General features: G+C 43.0%; 3 protein-coding genes across 3 annotated transcripts; all 3 read right to left on the bottom strand.

Annotated features, from left to right (window-relative positions):
• Positions 1-217: 217 nt before the first annotated feature.
• Positions 218-613, bottom strand: LOC145799453 (uncharacterized). The gene has a single exon (XM_082889040.1). The coding sequence runs from the start codon at positions 611-613 to the stop codon at positions 218-220; it is 396 nt and encodes a 131-aa protein (XP_082745166.1).
• A 306-nt stretch (positions 614-919) lies between these two features.
• Positions 920-2,962, bottom strand: LOC145799452 (uncharacterized). Its single transcript, XM_082889039.1, has one exon. The coding sequence runs from the start codon at positions 2,960-2,962 to the stop codon at positions 920-922; it is 2,043 nt and encodes a 680-aa protein (XP_082745165.1).
• A 662-nt stretch (positions 2,963-3,624) lies between these two features.
• LOC145799451 (uncharacterized) lies at positions 3,625-4,719 on the bottom strand. The gene has a single exon (XM_082889037.1). The coding sequence runs from the start codon at positions 4,717-4,719 to the stop codon at positions 3,625-3,627; it is 1,095 nt and encodes a 364-aa protein (XP_082745163.1).
• Positions 4,720-16,172: the final 11,453 nt, after the last annotated feature.

Below are 16,172 nucleotides of genomic sequence, written 5' to 3'. Positions count from 1 at the left end.
TTATTCCGGCGAGAGTAAATCAGTCCGGTCCCATTCAGGTCGGTCTCTTGCCCCTGGTACTCATAATTGCCTTGCGTCCTTGCGAATCCATTGTACAAAGATGTAATTCCAAACAACAAGAGGGCTATTTTTCATTACAAAAGCATTGCTATCCTTTACATTAAGTGCCAAAGGGCCAAAGGTCTAAAAAGGCTAAACAACACAAGCAAATTACATCTTAAAAGTAAAAGACCTTAAGGTTGGCCGTATTCCATGGTCTGGGGACAGCCTTGCCATCTATATCTTCCAGATGGTATGCCCCTTTACCGGCAAGACCAATCACTTTGTATGGTCCTTCCCAATTTGCACCGAGCTTTCCTTCACCAGGGACCACTGTGTTGCCAAGCACCTTTCTTAATACCCAGTCCCCAATCTTGAACATCCTGGGATGCACAACCTTGTTATACTTTTTGGAGAGTTCTTGTTGATAAGCTGCTATGTGGATCAATGCTCGCTCCCTCATTTCTTCAACGAGGTCTAACTCCAATGCCAACGCTTCGCTATTCAGATCTGGCTGGAAACCTTCAGAGCGGATGGTTGGCATGCCAATTTCCAACGGGATGACAACCTCCATGCCGTAGGCCAAAGCAAAAGGTGTTTCCCCGGTTGACCGCCTTGGGGTAGTGTGGTATGCCCAGAGCACATTAGGGAGTTCTTCAACCCACTTGCCCTTAGCCTTCTCAAGCCGTTTCTTCAGCCCGTCCAGGATGGTCTTGTTTGAGGCCTCTGCTTGACCATTTGACTGAGGATAGGCCGGTGTCGAATTGTAGAACTCGATCTTCAACTCTTCGCCAAATCTGCGAAAGAGTTTACCATCAAATTGAGCGCCGTTATCCGAGATAAGGGCCTTGGGAATGCCGAAACGGGTGATCATGTTTTTTCATACAAACCTCTTCACGTCCTTTTCCCTTATGGTCGCTAGTGGTTCGGCCTCAACCCACTTGGTGAAATAGTCGGTGGCGGCGATGAAGAACTTACGGTTTCCTGGTGCAGCTGGGAGTGGCCCAACAATATCCAACCCCCAAAGCGCGAACGACCAAGGACTTGTGAGGGGGAGCAAATCTCTAGCCGGCTGGTGGATCTGGTGGGCGAACTTCTGACACTTCTCGCACCTGCGAACATATTTTTGCGCATCTGCCTGCATGCGCGGCCACCAATAACAGTGAGAAATTGCTCGGTAAGCCAAGGATCTGCCCCCAGTATGGCTGCCACAAATGCCCTCATGTATCTCATAGAGGAAAGCCTCCACCTTGGTGGGGTGGACACATTTCAAATACGGGCCGGTGAAAGACTTCTTGTACAAGGCCCCGGACGGGGAGAGCAAAAACCGCTCTGACTTTTCCCGGATCTTGTGTGCCGCCTTGTTTTCTTCTGGTAGAATTCTATCTTTCAGGAAGGCTATGATAGGATCCATCCAAGAAGGGCCCAAGTCAGCGCAGAGTACCTCGGCTGATTCTGGTTCCTCAATGCTTGGCCGGGGTAAAAATTCTATCATCAAGGGGTTAGGAAAAGCTGTCTGAGCGGAAGCAAGTCCGGCCAATTCATTAGCTGCGCTGTTTTCCTCGCGGTCGGTTTGTTCCAACCTTATTGCAGCGAACTTCTTGATCTCTGCGCGTATCAGCGCCTGATACTTGGCCATTCTTTCGTCCTTTGCCTCATACTCCCCTGAGACCTGATTGACCACCAACTTGGAGTCACTAAATACCATGAGGGCTGTGGCTTTCATTCTCAGCGTGCTTCTTAGTCCGGCAAGGAGAGCTTCATACTTAGCCTCGTTGTTGGATGCTGGGAAGCCGAGTGTAATTGCCTGCTCGATGATCAGCCCGTCCGGCGAGTTTAGCACGATGCCCAGCCCGGCCCCATGTCTGTTGGACGCCCCATCAACGAAGAGCTTCCACATTTCGCCAATAAACAGCTTCCAGCAATCAGAGGGGTTCTGGGAGCTTCTCATTTCCAAGTCTCTGATTGATTCATTCTGGTCCCTTTCCTTGTCTTGGTTGGGTTCATCGTCGTCGGACTTTGTTAGTCCGGTCATGCTTGTCCCTTTTCCTACTTGCGAACCAACACTCGCTTCTGCTGCCAGAATCATGGATTGTGCTAAATCCGCACCAACCAAATCAACCGGGCATACTGGATGCATCCCAGGGGCAAATTCCGCCACAAAGTCGGCAAGTGCTTGAGCCTTGATTGCGGTGCGCGGTCGGAACTTGATGTCATATTGTCCTAATTCCACGGCCCATTTCAAAATTCTTCCAGTGAAGTCTGCCTTTTCAAAAAGCACTTTAAGCGGGAACTTGGTTAACACAATTATCGTATGGGCATGAAAATAGTGTGCCAGTTTTCTTGACGCCATCATTAGGGCCAGCGCCAATTTTTCCAAGGGAAGATACCTCGTTTCGGCTGGGAGAAGAGTCTTGCTTACATAGAAGATCGGTAGGTGCTGGATGCCTTCAGTACGCACCAATACCGCGCTGATTGCATGTTGAGAGACAGCCAAGTAGAGGTACAACTCTTCGCCTGGATAAGGTGTGACCAAAATAGGGGCTGAAGAGAGATATGCTTTCAGGTCTACTAGCGCGCGGTCCCACTCGTCATCCCAGAAGAACTTGGACTTCAGAGTTTTAAAGAAGGGCTTGCAACGATCAGAAGACCGGCTGATAAATCTATTCAACGCAGCTGCCATCCCGGCAAGATGTTGCATGTTCTTCGTGGAGTTGGGACGCTCCAGGTCTTGTATGGCCTTGATCTGTGATGGGACAGCTTCAATCCCTCGATTTGTGACCAGAAAACCAAGAAACTTTCCGGTGCCAACTCCGAAGGCGCACTTTGTGGTGTTCAAGCGAAGCTTGTGGAGCTTAAGTATGGCGAACATCTCTGCAAGGTCGGCGAGGTGTTGAGACTTCTCCTTACTCTTCACCACCATGTCGTCGATATAGGCCTCCATTGTTCGGCCCAGAAGAGGAGCGAACATCTTCGTTACCATCCTCTGAAAAGTCGCCCCGGCGTTCTTTAGTCCAAACGGCATGACTTTGTAGCAATATAAGCCTCTGGGGGTTGTGAACGACGTGATCTCTCTGTTCGGTTTATACATGGCTATCTGGTGGTAGCCGCAATATGCGTCCAGGAAGCTAAACCTCTGATGGCCAGGCATTAAGTCCACAAGCTGGTCAATTCGTGGCAGGGGAAAGCTATCCTTGGGGCAAGCTCGGTTGACAGTCTTGTAGTCAACGCAGACTTGCCAGTTGCCGTTCTTCTTCGGAACAACCACCGTGTTGGATATACACCAAGGGTACTGCACCTCCTCTATGGCCCTAGCCTCCAACAAATTCTTCACTTCTTCTGCGACCACTTCAGCATGGTGCAAGGCTGAGCGGCGCGTCCTTTGAATGACTGGCCGTGCATTAGGGAAGACATTCAATTGATGACAAATGAAGCTCGGGTCGATGCCAGGCATGTCGTAAGGCGTCCAGGCAAAGGCCTCCAAATTGGAAACCAAGAAGTTTACATAATCCATCCGCTCGGCGTTAGACAAGGATGATCCCAAGAGGAAGAATTTAGTGGGATCGTTCTCGTCAATGCGCACTTCTACCAATCTTCGACCGACTTTTCCTCGGCCTTTCTTCCTACAACTTCAAGGACCTCTTTACCCTCGGGCCCTTCAATCATTTGGACGAACCCTTTGGCCGCCCGGCTGCCATTTACCGCAACGAAGCATTGTTTCGCCATCACCTGGTTCCTCCAAACTTCCTCTATTTGTCCGCTTGGTGCCGGAAAGCGCATGACTTGGTGGAAGGTCGAAGCCACTGCTTGCATGGCGTGCAACCAACCCCAGCCTAAGATCAAGTTGTAAGTTGATGGAACTTTAAGCACCCAGAACTCTACTTGCTTTACGACCGATCCCGCTTTGACCGGCAAAATAATCTTTCCGATTGGCCATTCTGGCTGCGAGTTGAAGCCGACCAAAGGGGACGTTGCAGGGGCCAAGTCCTTGTCTTCCAACTTCATTTGTTTAAACGCGTCATAATACATAATTTCTACCGAACTCCCCTGGTCGATCAAGATTCTCTTGATGTCAAAATCTTTGACGCGAAGAGTGACTACTAAAGCATCATTGTGCGGCATCTGAACTCTTTCCAAGTCCTTGGTTGAGAACGAAAGGATGTCCCTTTCTTCGGTCTTTCCTTTCTTCACAGCGGGCTGAACAGAGAGCACTTCCCTCATGTGCTCGGCCTTCTTGATCATCCCTCTCAGCTCGCAAACCCTGGCCGGTTCAATGATACCGTGGATGACGTTGATTACACCTTGCGGGGGCGCTTCTAGGGCGGCCATGCTGTTTGGCTCGGCTTGGTCCACTAGCGTGGCCTTGATGCCCCTATCTATGTATTGGTCAAGATGCCTCGCCACCACCAACTCCTCTAAGTGTTGTTTGAGCGACAAGCAGTCCTCTGTTCGGTGCCCCCGTTCTTCATGAAAGGTGCAGCGATATTTTGAATTGAAGCCCCTCTGCGCACTCCCCAACTTGGCCGGCCAACGGACGAAGGGTTCACCGCGAATCTCGCTCAAAATGCGGTAGATGGGGATTTTAAATACCGTGGTGATCCCAGTCCGCGCCTTCAATTTTCTTTTGGCATCCTCCGCCGCATCACGGGGAGGGTCAGCCCGGTCGTTGTGGCGGCCCATGTTTCTGTCATCACGGTTTGAACCATGGCGCTGGTCTTTCGACCGGTTGTTTGGGCGGTTATCCTCCTACCGAACCGAGTGAACTTTCCCCACAACCCTTCTGTCCGCCACGACCGGATTAGCCTTCTCGGTCGCGGAGGCGGTATCATCCTCCACACGAATGTGTTCATTGATCCGCTGCATCAATGACTCCATGGTTGTAGGCTGATGCATCGTGAGTGAATCTCGCAGCCTATGTCCGACTGGGAGACCCCGTTTGTACTGAGTGATCGCCAGATTGGTGGGGCAGTCGAGGATCTTATTGTAAGTTTCCCAGTATTTCGCATTGTATGCCTTCAACGAACATCCGGACTCCATCTTGACGCCCAGGAGATGGTCGACCTCCTTCGGCGTTCGTGTGTTGGTTTTGAATCTGGTGACGAAGGCTTCCGCTAGTTGCTGCCACCCCTCAATACTTCCCTCCGGGAGCCTTTCGAACCATTTCAAACCTAGCTCTCCCAAGCTTGCTGGGAATATGAGGCACATCAAGGCGTCATTCCGCCGGTGTCCAGCCATTACTTGCCGGTAATGGCTCACATGCATGTATGGATCCGTCTTGCCGTCGCACAGGGTGAACTTTGGCTGGTGGAATCCGGCGGGTAGTGGCGTACTCTCAATCTCTAGAGACAGCGGCATGGCAGTAAGTCACGCCAGCTCTTTGTCCACCAACGCAGGGGCCATCACTTTGGGGGCTGGCATCGCCACTTCCTCACTGTAACGAACCGGAATGCTTAACCTCTGCAATGCCGGCACTCTCCGAGCCTCACGGCGGCACGCCCTCTCTTCCAATACATCCCTCAAGTCCTTGGAACGTGTGGAGAAAGAGGATCCCGACGTCGGCGTCGGGTGTGAGGGGCGGTAGGTGTTGTCGCGAGAGAGGGACCTGCCCTCTCCTTGGTCGGAACCTCCAACCCCATAGTTCCTGGTGATGGAGAGAAAGTGGGTCCTCCCCTGGCGGCGATTGCTGCAACGAGGGGACGGGGTGCGCTCACTGAGGTTGCCCTCTCCAGTAACACCCTTCCCTTTAATTTGGCGTTTCAACAGCTCCATCTCCGTCGCTATCTTGCGAATGACAGCGTCTTGGTCCCTGAGTTTGTGCTCCAGGCGCTGCGTATGGGACTCCCCCGGCGTCGGCAGCCCTCAGGACTCTGCGAGTGATCATCATTCCTCCCGCATTTGTCTCGCGCACTTCGCGAAGGAGTCTCTAGGCCCGCCATGGCTGGAATATTCGGAGGACTTTCTCTCAAGCGGACGTACTCAGGTGTGATGCCATCGACGACGGACAGTGGGGCTTCGCCGTTGTTGGCCATGGAAATGGTCGAAGAAGCTCTAAGAACAAGGGTTGAGTATCAAAAAACTTCCCACAGACGGCGCTAATTGTATGGGGGAGAAATATCCTCCGCTTTCCGTACTCCTTGTACTCTTAGCTTCTCTTGACGGCGTCTACCTGGCAACACAGAAACGGTGAGCTGCCCGGCGGTGGTGTGCCGGATAGACCCTCCGACGATCAAGTCAGTCCACTTGAGGAAGAAGAAGAAGAAGAAGACTGAGAGAGAGAGAGAGAGTATTATCTTTGGGGAAGAAGTTGCATACTTCTAACGTTCGTCTTCCTTCCTCTTTTAAGGCTGGCCATGCAGCCTTAAGATTATGCGCGCACTACCTCTGCTGTCCTTCCCAAGACAGGTGGCAGTGCTCGCCTCTCACCACCTTACGCATGTAAAGGCTTAGTCCTCTCACCAGTACATGCAGAACTGTCTAACGGTATTGAGGCATGCGTGGAGCAAATGTCCCTTCCCTCGTGCCATTGGCCCAGGTGGTACACCTGACCGCAGTACCACGACCGGCCTATCTCCCACGAAGAACTATCACTACAGGCGCTCAACCGCGCTATGCCCCACCGGACTGCCCCTTGGCAAAGGGGCGGCGGGGTGATGCTCATGGGCCGGGCTGGAGTTGACCGGTTTATCGTGGCATACCGGTCGCGAGGCATTCCGGCCTCTGTCCGTTCTACCTTCATCCGAGGTTCTCTGGAATCTGCCTATCTCGGCTCACTGGTCAGAGACGTACCAACCCTCGTTTATCCATAGTTTAGCCCGAGCTATCAGTCGCCCGGTCTCGCCACTTGGCTGTGTGCACTGCCGAATATTTGCAAGTCGCAGCTCAGCCAGGCTTAGTTCACGCCGGTCAGCCGGTCTTTAAGACCGAGCAAAACAGATCCGTCCCATCTTAGCTCGGCCGTACTAACGGCGCAAATCTCCCCTCTCAGTATTTTTCTAGGGTATTCAACCACTAGTAGGGCTTTTCGAGTCTATAATCTGCGAACTTCATCTTTAATGGAATCTATCAATGTGGTTATAGATGACACAGGTGCACCTACTCCAGCAACATATGAGGATGACAATGGTGAGTCTCCAATCTTGGATACTGTACCACAAGAAGCTGCGGACCAATCACAAGAAATTGTTGCAGCACCATCCTCACAGGTAAGTTCAAGTCCAAAGAGTGCTCAAAGGGATATCACTCCTGTTGCTTCTGTCACCGCAAGTCCTGAGCTCAAACCATCAGCAAGGGTGAAACTGAATCATCCAGCCCAACAGGTGATTGGAAGTGTCTCGGATCGAATGAAAACCCGAAGACAGATTCGGGATGAGGTATCACATATGTGTTATGTTTCATTAATTGAACCTAAGACCTTTAAAGAGGCCTTGCTAGATGATAGTTGGGTTAATGCTATGCATGAAGAATTAGGTCAATTTGAATGTAACAAAGTTTGGACTCTAGTTCCCAGACCTAGAGACATGAATGTGATAGGTACCAAGTGGATCTTTAAAAATAAATCTGATGAGAATGGTACTGTGGTTAGGAATAAAGCTAAGTTGGTTGCTCAAGGCTACACACAAGTTAAGCGTGTTGACTATGATGAGACGTTTGCCCCAGTTGCACGTCTCGAATCTATTCGTATTTTGCTTGGTGTTGCATGATTTCTTGGCTTTAAATTGTTTCAAATGGATGTGAAAAGTGCCTTTCTGAATGGGTACTTGAAAGAAGAGGCGTATGTTGAGCAACCAAAAGGGTTTGAGGACCCTAAATGTCCGAATCATGTCTACAAGTTAGACAAGTCTTTGTATGGGTTGAAACAAGCTCCTCGGGCTTGGTATGATAGACTTACTACCTTTTTTCTTGATAATGATTTCCAAAGGGGTAGTGTGGATAAGACCTTATTTGTGAAACATACTAAGTCTCATATTCTTGTTGCTCAGAGTTATGTTGATGATATTGTGTTTGGATCCACTGCTGATCATCTTGTGAAATATTTTTCGGATTGCATGACACATGAGTTTGAGATGAGCATGATGGGAGAGTTGTCTTACTTTTTGGGTCTTCAAATTAAACAGTCTCCTTCAGGTATGTTTGTGTCTCAGTCTAAGTATGCGAAAAATCTTGTGTCCAAGTTTGGTCTTGAGTCTGCCAAACATGCTCGCACTCCCATGAGCACCAGTCTTCACCTTTCCAAAGATTCTTCTGGTACTGATGTTCATCCTACCCTTTATAGGAGTATGATAGGGAGTCTTCTTTACCTCACAGCCAGTCGTCTTGATATCGTTTTCAGTGTAGGTGTTTGTGCCCGTTACCAAGCCAGTCCTAAAGAGTCTCATCTTCTTGCAGTCAAACGCATCATTAAATATGTTAATGGGACCTCGGGGTATGGGGTTTGGTTTTCTACTGATTCTACAGCTGAAATTACTGGTTTTTCTGATGCCGATTGGGCAGGGTGTGCTGATGATAGGAAAAGTACATCCGGGCGGTGTTTTTACCTTGGGAATAATCTGGTTTCCTGGCATAGTAAAAAGAAAAAGCCGTCTCTCTTTCGACTGTAGAGGCTGAGTACATTGCTGCAGGGAGTTGTTGTGCACAAATGCTGTGGATAAAGCAAATGCTTCATGATTATGGGATAGAACAGAACACTCTCACTCTTTTCTGTGATAACACAAGTGCCATAAACATTTCAAAAAATCCTGTCCAACACTCTCGCACCAAACACATTGACATTCCTCATCATTTTGTTCGAGAGTTAGTGGAAGAGGGCCTTGTTGTTCTTGAGCATATTCCCACTGAGCATCAAAAAGCTGATATTTTTACAAAACCCCTTGATCTTCTTCGGTTTGAGTTCCTTAGAAAGACCTTGGGTGTCATGCTCGATCACTAGAGTGTTACTTGTTTCTTGAGTAGGTGTAAGTGTTTTGTCTTATGTATGCTTGGATGTCATAATCTCATTGTCATTGATATCTGTTTTTCTTGCATCCAACTTTTTATGTACACTAGTCATGCTGCTTACAAGATCTCATTGTTCATTGGTCATAGCTCATTTTGAATGCCCATGCTCATTAACCTCATGATCTCATTCTGTACACATCCTTGAGATTAATTGCTGCAGGGGTTTCCGCACAAGTGATCAAAGTTCTCTATGGACCACTAACAGTGTTTCTTACAGTGGAATTGACCGATACTAGTATATCATGGGTGATGTTGAGTCTCTTAACCATCTACCATCTGTTTTCACTTCCACGGTTTCTCCCTCAGTTCCTTGAAGTCCGGGCATTAGGAAAAGGCTACCTCAGAGGCACCAACTAGGCCATCCTTTATGATTTCATTCTTCTCTGGTTTGGTTTCCATACTCTTGAGAGTGAATGCCACCAGTGAATGCCCACAAGAAAGAAAAAGTTCAATAAAAAAAAAAAAATGGACTCATTGATTGAGGGGGAGCCTCCGCATTTACTCAACAAATACCCCGTGATTCCTAGTGGTTTGACTTTTCTCTGTATTGTTGAGTTACTCTTGGTGGAGGTCCAGCCATCCGATCACTACGAGGATTAACTCTAGCTCAGTGACCTCTCATGGATTGCACACACACACTTTTTCATGTGAGCTCTCATGTTGGATTTTGAGTTGTACATTCTCATGTAGCTTATGATCATTGATTATATTTTATCTGCTTTGCTCATGATTTCCAGTGTCATTTTTAAAAAAAAAAAAAAAAATTTGCAAGTTTACGGAATTCATGAATTGCTGATTATTTCATCTTCGTCGTCTATTTTGGCTAAATGTGATCATCTACTTTTGTTCCAAGTCTCTCTTCTAGATATTGAGTTTCTTGTTTTATTTATAAAAAAAAATGTTTTTTTACCCCGCTCGAACGGTTTTTCCCACGCTCGAGCGTGTTTTTGCGCTTTGCAGTAGTTTGCTATTTGCTTTACAGTTCTGAGAGAGGTATTTTTGAGCTCGAGCGTCCTTATTCGAGCTCGAACGGGTGTCACCTTGCCTTGACTCACGCTCGAGCGTTCATACATATGCTCGAGCGGACCTATTTTGTACAAAACTTCCTCCTTAGACTCTTCAGGTCATTTTTTTCCCCTCTTCTTCAGTTTCTCTGCCTTAGGGTTTGGCGAGTGGGCTCTGTGTGCTCGATTTCACCTTCCTTCTTCCTCTTCCTTGCCGATTTCCTCTTTGGTAAGTGTTTCCCTCTCTTCTTTTTTTTTTTTTTGTAATTTCGGCACATTTGGGGGTTGTATTTTGGGTTTTTGGGTTTTTGTGTTTTTTTTCCCCTTTCTCTCACACACTTTCACTGAGTCGTATTGTCTTTCTCATGATGCTTTTCATGTTTGTGTTATGGAGTTTGTGTTGTCCATTTGGCCTAGAGTTGTGTGTACCACATGCTGGAGGTATTTTTGTTTGTGCTACAATTTTGAGTAGTTGTTTTGACCACAAGATGGAGTAGTGTTGCAATAGGAGTTCTCTTGGTTTTTATATCATTGATTGGCATCACTAGGTCATTGATATTCTGCCATTGCCATTATGCACATTTTTGCATTCTGCATTTCATTGATATTTGTCCTCCATGTTTATGAAGTGATATCATTGATATTTGTCCTCCATGCTTATGCATCATGCGTTTAATGTTACTAATGTTCTCTGTATTGTGCCTGTTTTTCTCTTCGGGTTTGGTTTATTTTTGGCTTTGTTGGGTTTTCGGGTTTTAGTCATCTCTCATCTCATCATGTCCGCCCCTAAACGTCGAAAGGCAACAGTGTCTCGTCCTTCCTTTAATTCTGAGAGGTTTCAAACTGCTAAGCAAGACAAGTTGTTCCATAAATCTTTTGAGGCTCGCACTGTTCACCTAGAACGGAATGTCCAGCCTAACACTTTCGAGTCCATCCCCATCCGTCCATTGTTTGACCCTCTAGGTGGTAATTTGGTGTTGTCTTTTTCTGGACGTCAAAATCTCGACTGTGTCCGAGAATTTTACTGCAATATTGAGCAAATTAGTGACTTTGCGCCTTCATTCACTACTTGGGTTCGGTCTAAATCCATTTCTGTCACACCTGCTCTCATTCGCCATCTTCTTAAGATTGATCAAGTGTACCCTCAACACTATCCTTTTCCTGTCCCAGCCATCCTACCTGTGATTTCAATAATGTGACTGAGGTGTTATGTGGTACTTCCCGTCCTTGGCCTACGGGTGCATTGATTAAACAGTTTGAACTTCTTCCGGAGTTTAGACTGCTTAATCTGATTGTTTGTACAAACATCCTTGTGACCACTCACTTCTCTGAAATTAATCAAGACCAAGGTTTGGTTTTGTTTTGTTTTGTATCGCCCGTTACATGTCTATTGATCTAGCTACCCTGATTGTTAAGAAAATGATAGGTGTTTCTGGGAATAAACAATTAGGACTTCCTTATGGTTGTCTGATCAACCATCTTTTGTCTGAACTTGGGGTTCCAGTGTACGAGGATGATGAGTTTGCCTTCCCCTCCCGACCATTCACAAAGAAACTGTTTCTCAGAGTCGGGCTCATGTTAAGGGGGAGTTTTCTCGGGCTGGTACTTCTGTAGGTACCACTGCTGGTCTAGCTGAGGAGGCTGAGTTTGACGCTGCAGCAGCCGGGGTTGAGGAGGATGCTATTCCCCCTGTTCCACCTCGAGCTTTTCATGATCAGCTTCAGCATTGTGAGGAGGCTATGACCCGGCGGTTGGACCTTCTAGATGCCCGCTTTGATGCGTTTGATGGTCGCCTTGGTCAGTTGGAGCAGACTGCCATCCACACTACTTCTCAGCTAGCCCACATCATTTCCTTACTTCAGCTTCAGCAGTCACCACCTCCTGCTGGTGCATGATTCATTGCTTCCTTGATTCCCGGTCAAAAAAGGGGAGATCGGTGATACAGATCTTGCAGATCTTGGTGATCTTGGTGGTATACATTTTTTTTGATATATTTTGTTAGATGGATATTTTGTTCCTATGGATATTTTGTTCATGTTTGGATATGTTGGATACTTTGTTGATATTCGGATAGGTTGGTTATTGTAGTTGGTGGATACTGTGTCATGGTTCTCTTTTTATGTATGTTTTGGTATATTCTTATACAGTTCCACAAGTTTTGTTTTTCTGGTATGTTGCTAGCTATTTCACAGGTGAATGTTGGATGAAGTTGGATGGATGAATTGATTGATCACATGGCAAGATTGTTTGATAATAGAGTTGTTTAGAGTCTTTTCTCTTTATTTTTAATTTTGTCTAGTGCGTGTGTTTGAGGTCATTTGTTTAGAAAGGTTTTGTCCGGTTGTTAGGTCCCTTGATTGTCAAATCCGGGTACAAAACTTTGGATTGAACAAAGTTGTAATTTTCCTGTGTTTTTGTTCTTCCCGCTCGAGCGAGACCATTGGCGCTCAAGCGGATATTGGGGTCTTTCAGTATTTTGTCAGGTCTATAAAAATACTGGAAGGTATGATTTCGCGCTCGAGCGGGTCATCAAGCGCTCGAGCGGAACTCTGTTTTGTCGCACGCAGATTTTGCTGAAGCCGCTCGAGCGGGATGTTGGCCGCTCGAGCGGAGATCGCGGACTCAAGTTGCATATTTATACTTGTTTAGGCTGTTTTTTAGGATTACTTCTCCTAGATCTTATTCAAGAGTCCTAGGGTTTTGTTTGAAGTTTTGTTCTAAGGTTTTTTTGTGAGTTTTTCTTGATGTTTTGAGAAGAGTTCTTCAATCATGATCTACAATACATACATCAAGGAGTTGGTTACTTTAAATTCAAGAGAGAGATCTCTTCGGTGGATTCTGAAGATTCAAGCGTGGAGTTTCAAAAGGCGTTTGATTCTGTACGTAGTCATTAATTCGACAAGTGAAGTTGTGGATTCAACTTCAGGATTGATCAGTTCCGAGATGAAGGCGTGGTGAAAGAGTTGCAGAAGATTCGAAGACAAATTGACTGAGTTGGGTAATTTGTGTATTATCTTTGTAATCTTTCTTTTTTCAGTAGTGGATTGATTAGTGGCATTTCGCCCGTGGTTTTTGATTACAATTGAAGGTTCTTCAATTGTGATTTTTTCCACGTAAAAATCATTTGTGTCGATTTATTGTTTATTTTGAAAAACAAACAATCTAAATCACTTTCGTAAGTGCTAGTTGATTTAGATTGTGTGTTTTGGATAATTGGGATTTGGAATATTATAACCTTGATCTAATCACGAATCACTTAGATTTTCAATGATGATTTTTTTTTTCTCTTTCTCTCTCCGCTACTCTCCTCTTCCTCCTCCTTCTCCTTCTTCTTTCTTCTTCTACGTTATTGGGGGGGGGGGGAAGGGGGGAAATCAAAGCGACGAAATGATATCGTTTTGAATTCGGGGGATTCGAAGGAAGAAAAGATTCGAGCTACATAGCATAACTGAAATAAAATATAGTAAAGAAATATGATATGCGTATGATTAATTTTCAAAAATAAAATTATTTTTGTGTCAGATCTAGAAATAGATTTCCTTACTAGTGAATGGGACCTATGTTTTATTTTAAAATTTCTCGATTTTATAGCAGCCAATTAAAAATTAAAAAAACTAAAATCTCTCTCCCCATATAAACACATACAAACTCAGAACTTTTACAATTTGGAGAAGTTCCAAAATTTTGAGTCGAGAAATTACTCTTTACAAAAATAAGAAATTTTACAAATTTCTCAATTTTTCATTATTCATGTAACAGTCAATTGAAAACTAAAAGAAATCTCTCTCTCTCTCTCTCTTCCAAACACACAAATACAAATTAACACAATTTCACAAATATTGATAGTTCTATTATATTAAAATGGAAAATTTTCACAATTTCACAAAATTGACAAATTTTTCAATTTCACCAGATGGATAATTTCTCAATCAAATGAAACTGAGAAACTGAGAAATTTCACAAATTTCTAAGTTTAATTTTTACATAAGTTCATATTTAACATGAACATTGCTTCATAAAAATATAAAATTTCATCCCAAATTTCTAAATTTTAGGAAACCTTGAAATTTCATCCAAAACATAAGAATTTTAGCATAAAATTGAGAAGTTCAATTCTTTTGAAACCCATTACGAAATCAAGAGGATGCTATTAAAGTAGAAATGAATGTGAGAGAGATTTAGAATGTGAAATTTGTAGCAAATTAGTAGTTATATATATAAATATATATGTATAATATTATGTAAAATTAATTTGTTTTATATATATGAAAAATATTATGTAAATTAGTGTCATATATTATGCAAATATTTGATAATTGATTAAGAATATTATATACGGAAAATATTATGCAAATTAGTGTCATATATTATGTAAATACTTGATAACTGATTAAGAATATTCTTCAATCAACTAATAAATTGAAATCGTCTCAAGCCATATATACTGCGATTTGATTATTTGACAATTCATTATTCACAATTTAATTTATAATTTTGCTTTTAAATTGTCTATACTACAATGGGCACACCCCTAATTTAAAAAGACTTCATTTAAATATCTTATCAAATATAAAAGTCATTGACCACGTCACCCTCAGGATTTAGGAAAGTCAAGGATAAATAATCTAAGCCGTTGGATTCTCTTAAAGAATTTTAACCATTGCAAAGAGGGGCCAAATAGAAAAGATAAGGAGAGAATCCTTACTCGCCCAAAAAGGCCAAAAGGTGAACTTATCTTCTTCATTTCATCGTGTAAATTTAAGTTGAATTTTCATGTAAATTTGGTAGATATTTGTACTCCAGACAAACAAACAAAATTTATACATTGGATTAGTCGATCTAGGCCGAATACCAAATTATATATATATATATATATATATATATATATATATAATATTTAGACAAACAAAATGAGTATATTATCTTACTTATTAAATTATCATTCAAAAATCAATTCAACTTAAGTTTTTTTAATAATATCAATTTTACATCTAAATTGTCTGTTTCATAATTAATTTGATCTTTGTCATTAGCTTCCATTTATAATAAAACGAAAACTGTTGGCATGGTATTGAAATTTCATTTACTTTCCAAACTATCTCTAAAATATTAATTAGACTCCCAAATTTCATTTTCAGGGATCTAATTGATATTTTGGGAAAGTTTGGGCTAAAATGAAATTTCAAATAAAATTTGGATGCCACATTAGCAACTCCTATTTGATTATAGTCTGTAATTGAGGGCGAGGGTAAAATTATTGCAAAATTGAATAATTTAAGTATAAAATTGATATTATTAAAAGAATAAAGTTTAATTAATTTTTGAGTAATAATTTAAGAGATAAAATGATATTTTCTCAACAAAAAGTGTTCATCCTCTCATGCATTGTGAATCATAGTTTAAGAATTATTATACTCTCATCCACTGTGAATCAGGTTTTAATTTGAACTTATGAAAAAAAAGAAAAAAAAAAGTGAAAAAAAAGGACTCAAATCTTTCAAGATGGAGTTCTCGACTGTACATGAAACTACAAATTTTAGGGGTTTATTATAAAAAAGTAAAAAAATAAATAAAAAATAAGTAAATTGAAAATCCTAAAATCTTCTACGTTGTATTTGGATCAAGAATTTAAAAAATGAAAAGATAAAATAATATAAGTGAAATATGAATAAAATATAATTATATTTCACCTACTTATTTTATTTTATTTTTTAAATTTGTGCCAAAATTTATAATTCAAATACAACCTAATTATGTCCTTATAGTTGCTTTGCTGTCCTTTGATAGGAAAGCCATAATAAAAATGATGCCCATTTTTGGCAGAGTTTGACAAAACCAAACAATCTTAATTAGAGTCTAAGATTGTTAAAATTGAAATTTTAAGTAAGATGATTGGGAAGAATTGGTGGATCGGATTGTAGAATCGAATCGAAAATCATAAGATTTTACTTTTAATATAAAATAAAATGAGGAGTTATCAATAATGATAATTTACGTTAAATAATTTTAAAATCATTAAAGAAAAATCTAAATGTAATCCGAATCGTTTGATGCAATTAAAATTGTAGGATTGTAAGATTTCACAATAAATGATTCAACAATCATTGTTTCTGCAATATTAGGCTTTGTTAAGTA

The sequence above is a fragment of the Camellia sinensis genome, chromosome 9, assembly GCF_055761805.1.
Source record: "Camellia sinensis isolate YWXY chromosome 9, ASM5576180v1, whole genome shotgun sequence".
NCBI classification, from domain to species: Eukaryota; Viridiplantae; Streptophyta; class Magnoliopsida; order Ericales; family Theaceae; genus Camellia; species Camellia sinensis.
This window is presented reverse-complemented; position numbering and strand designations above follow the sequence as displayed.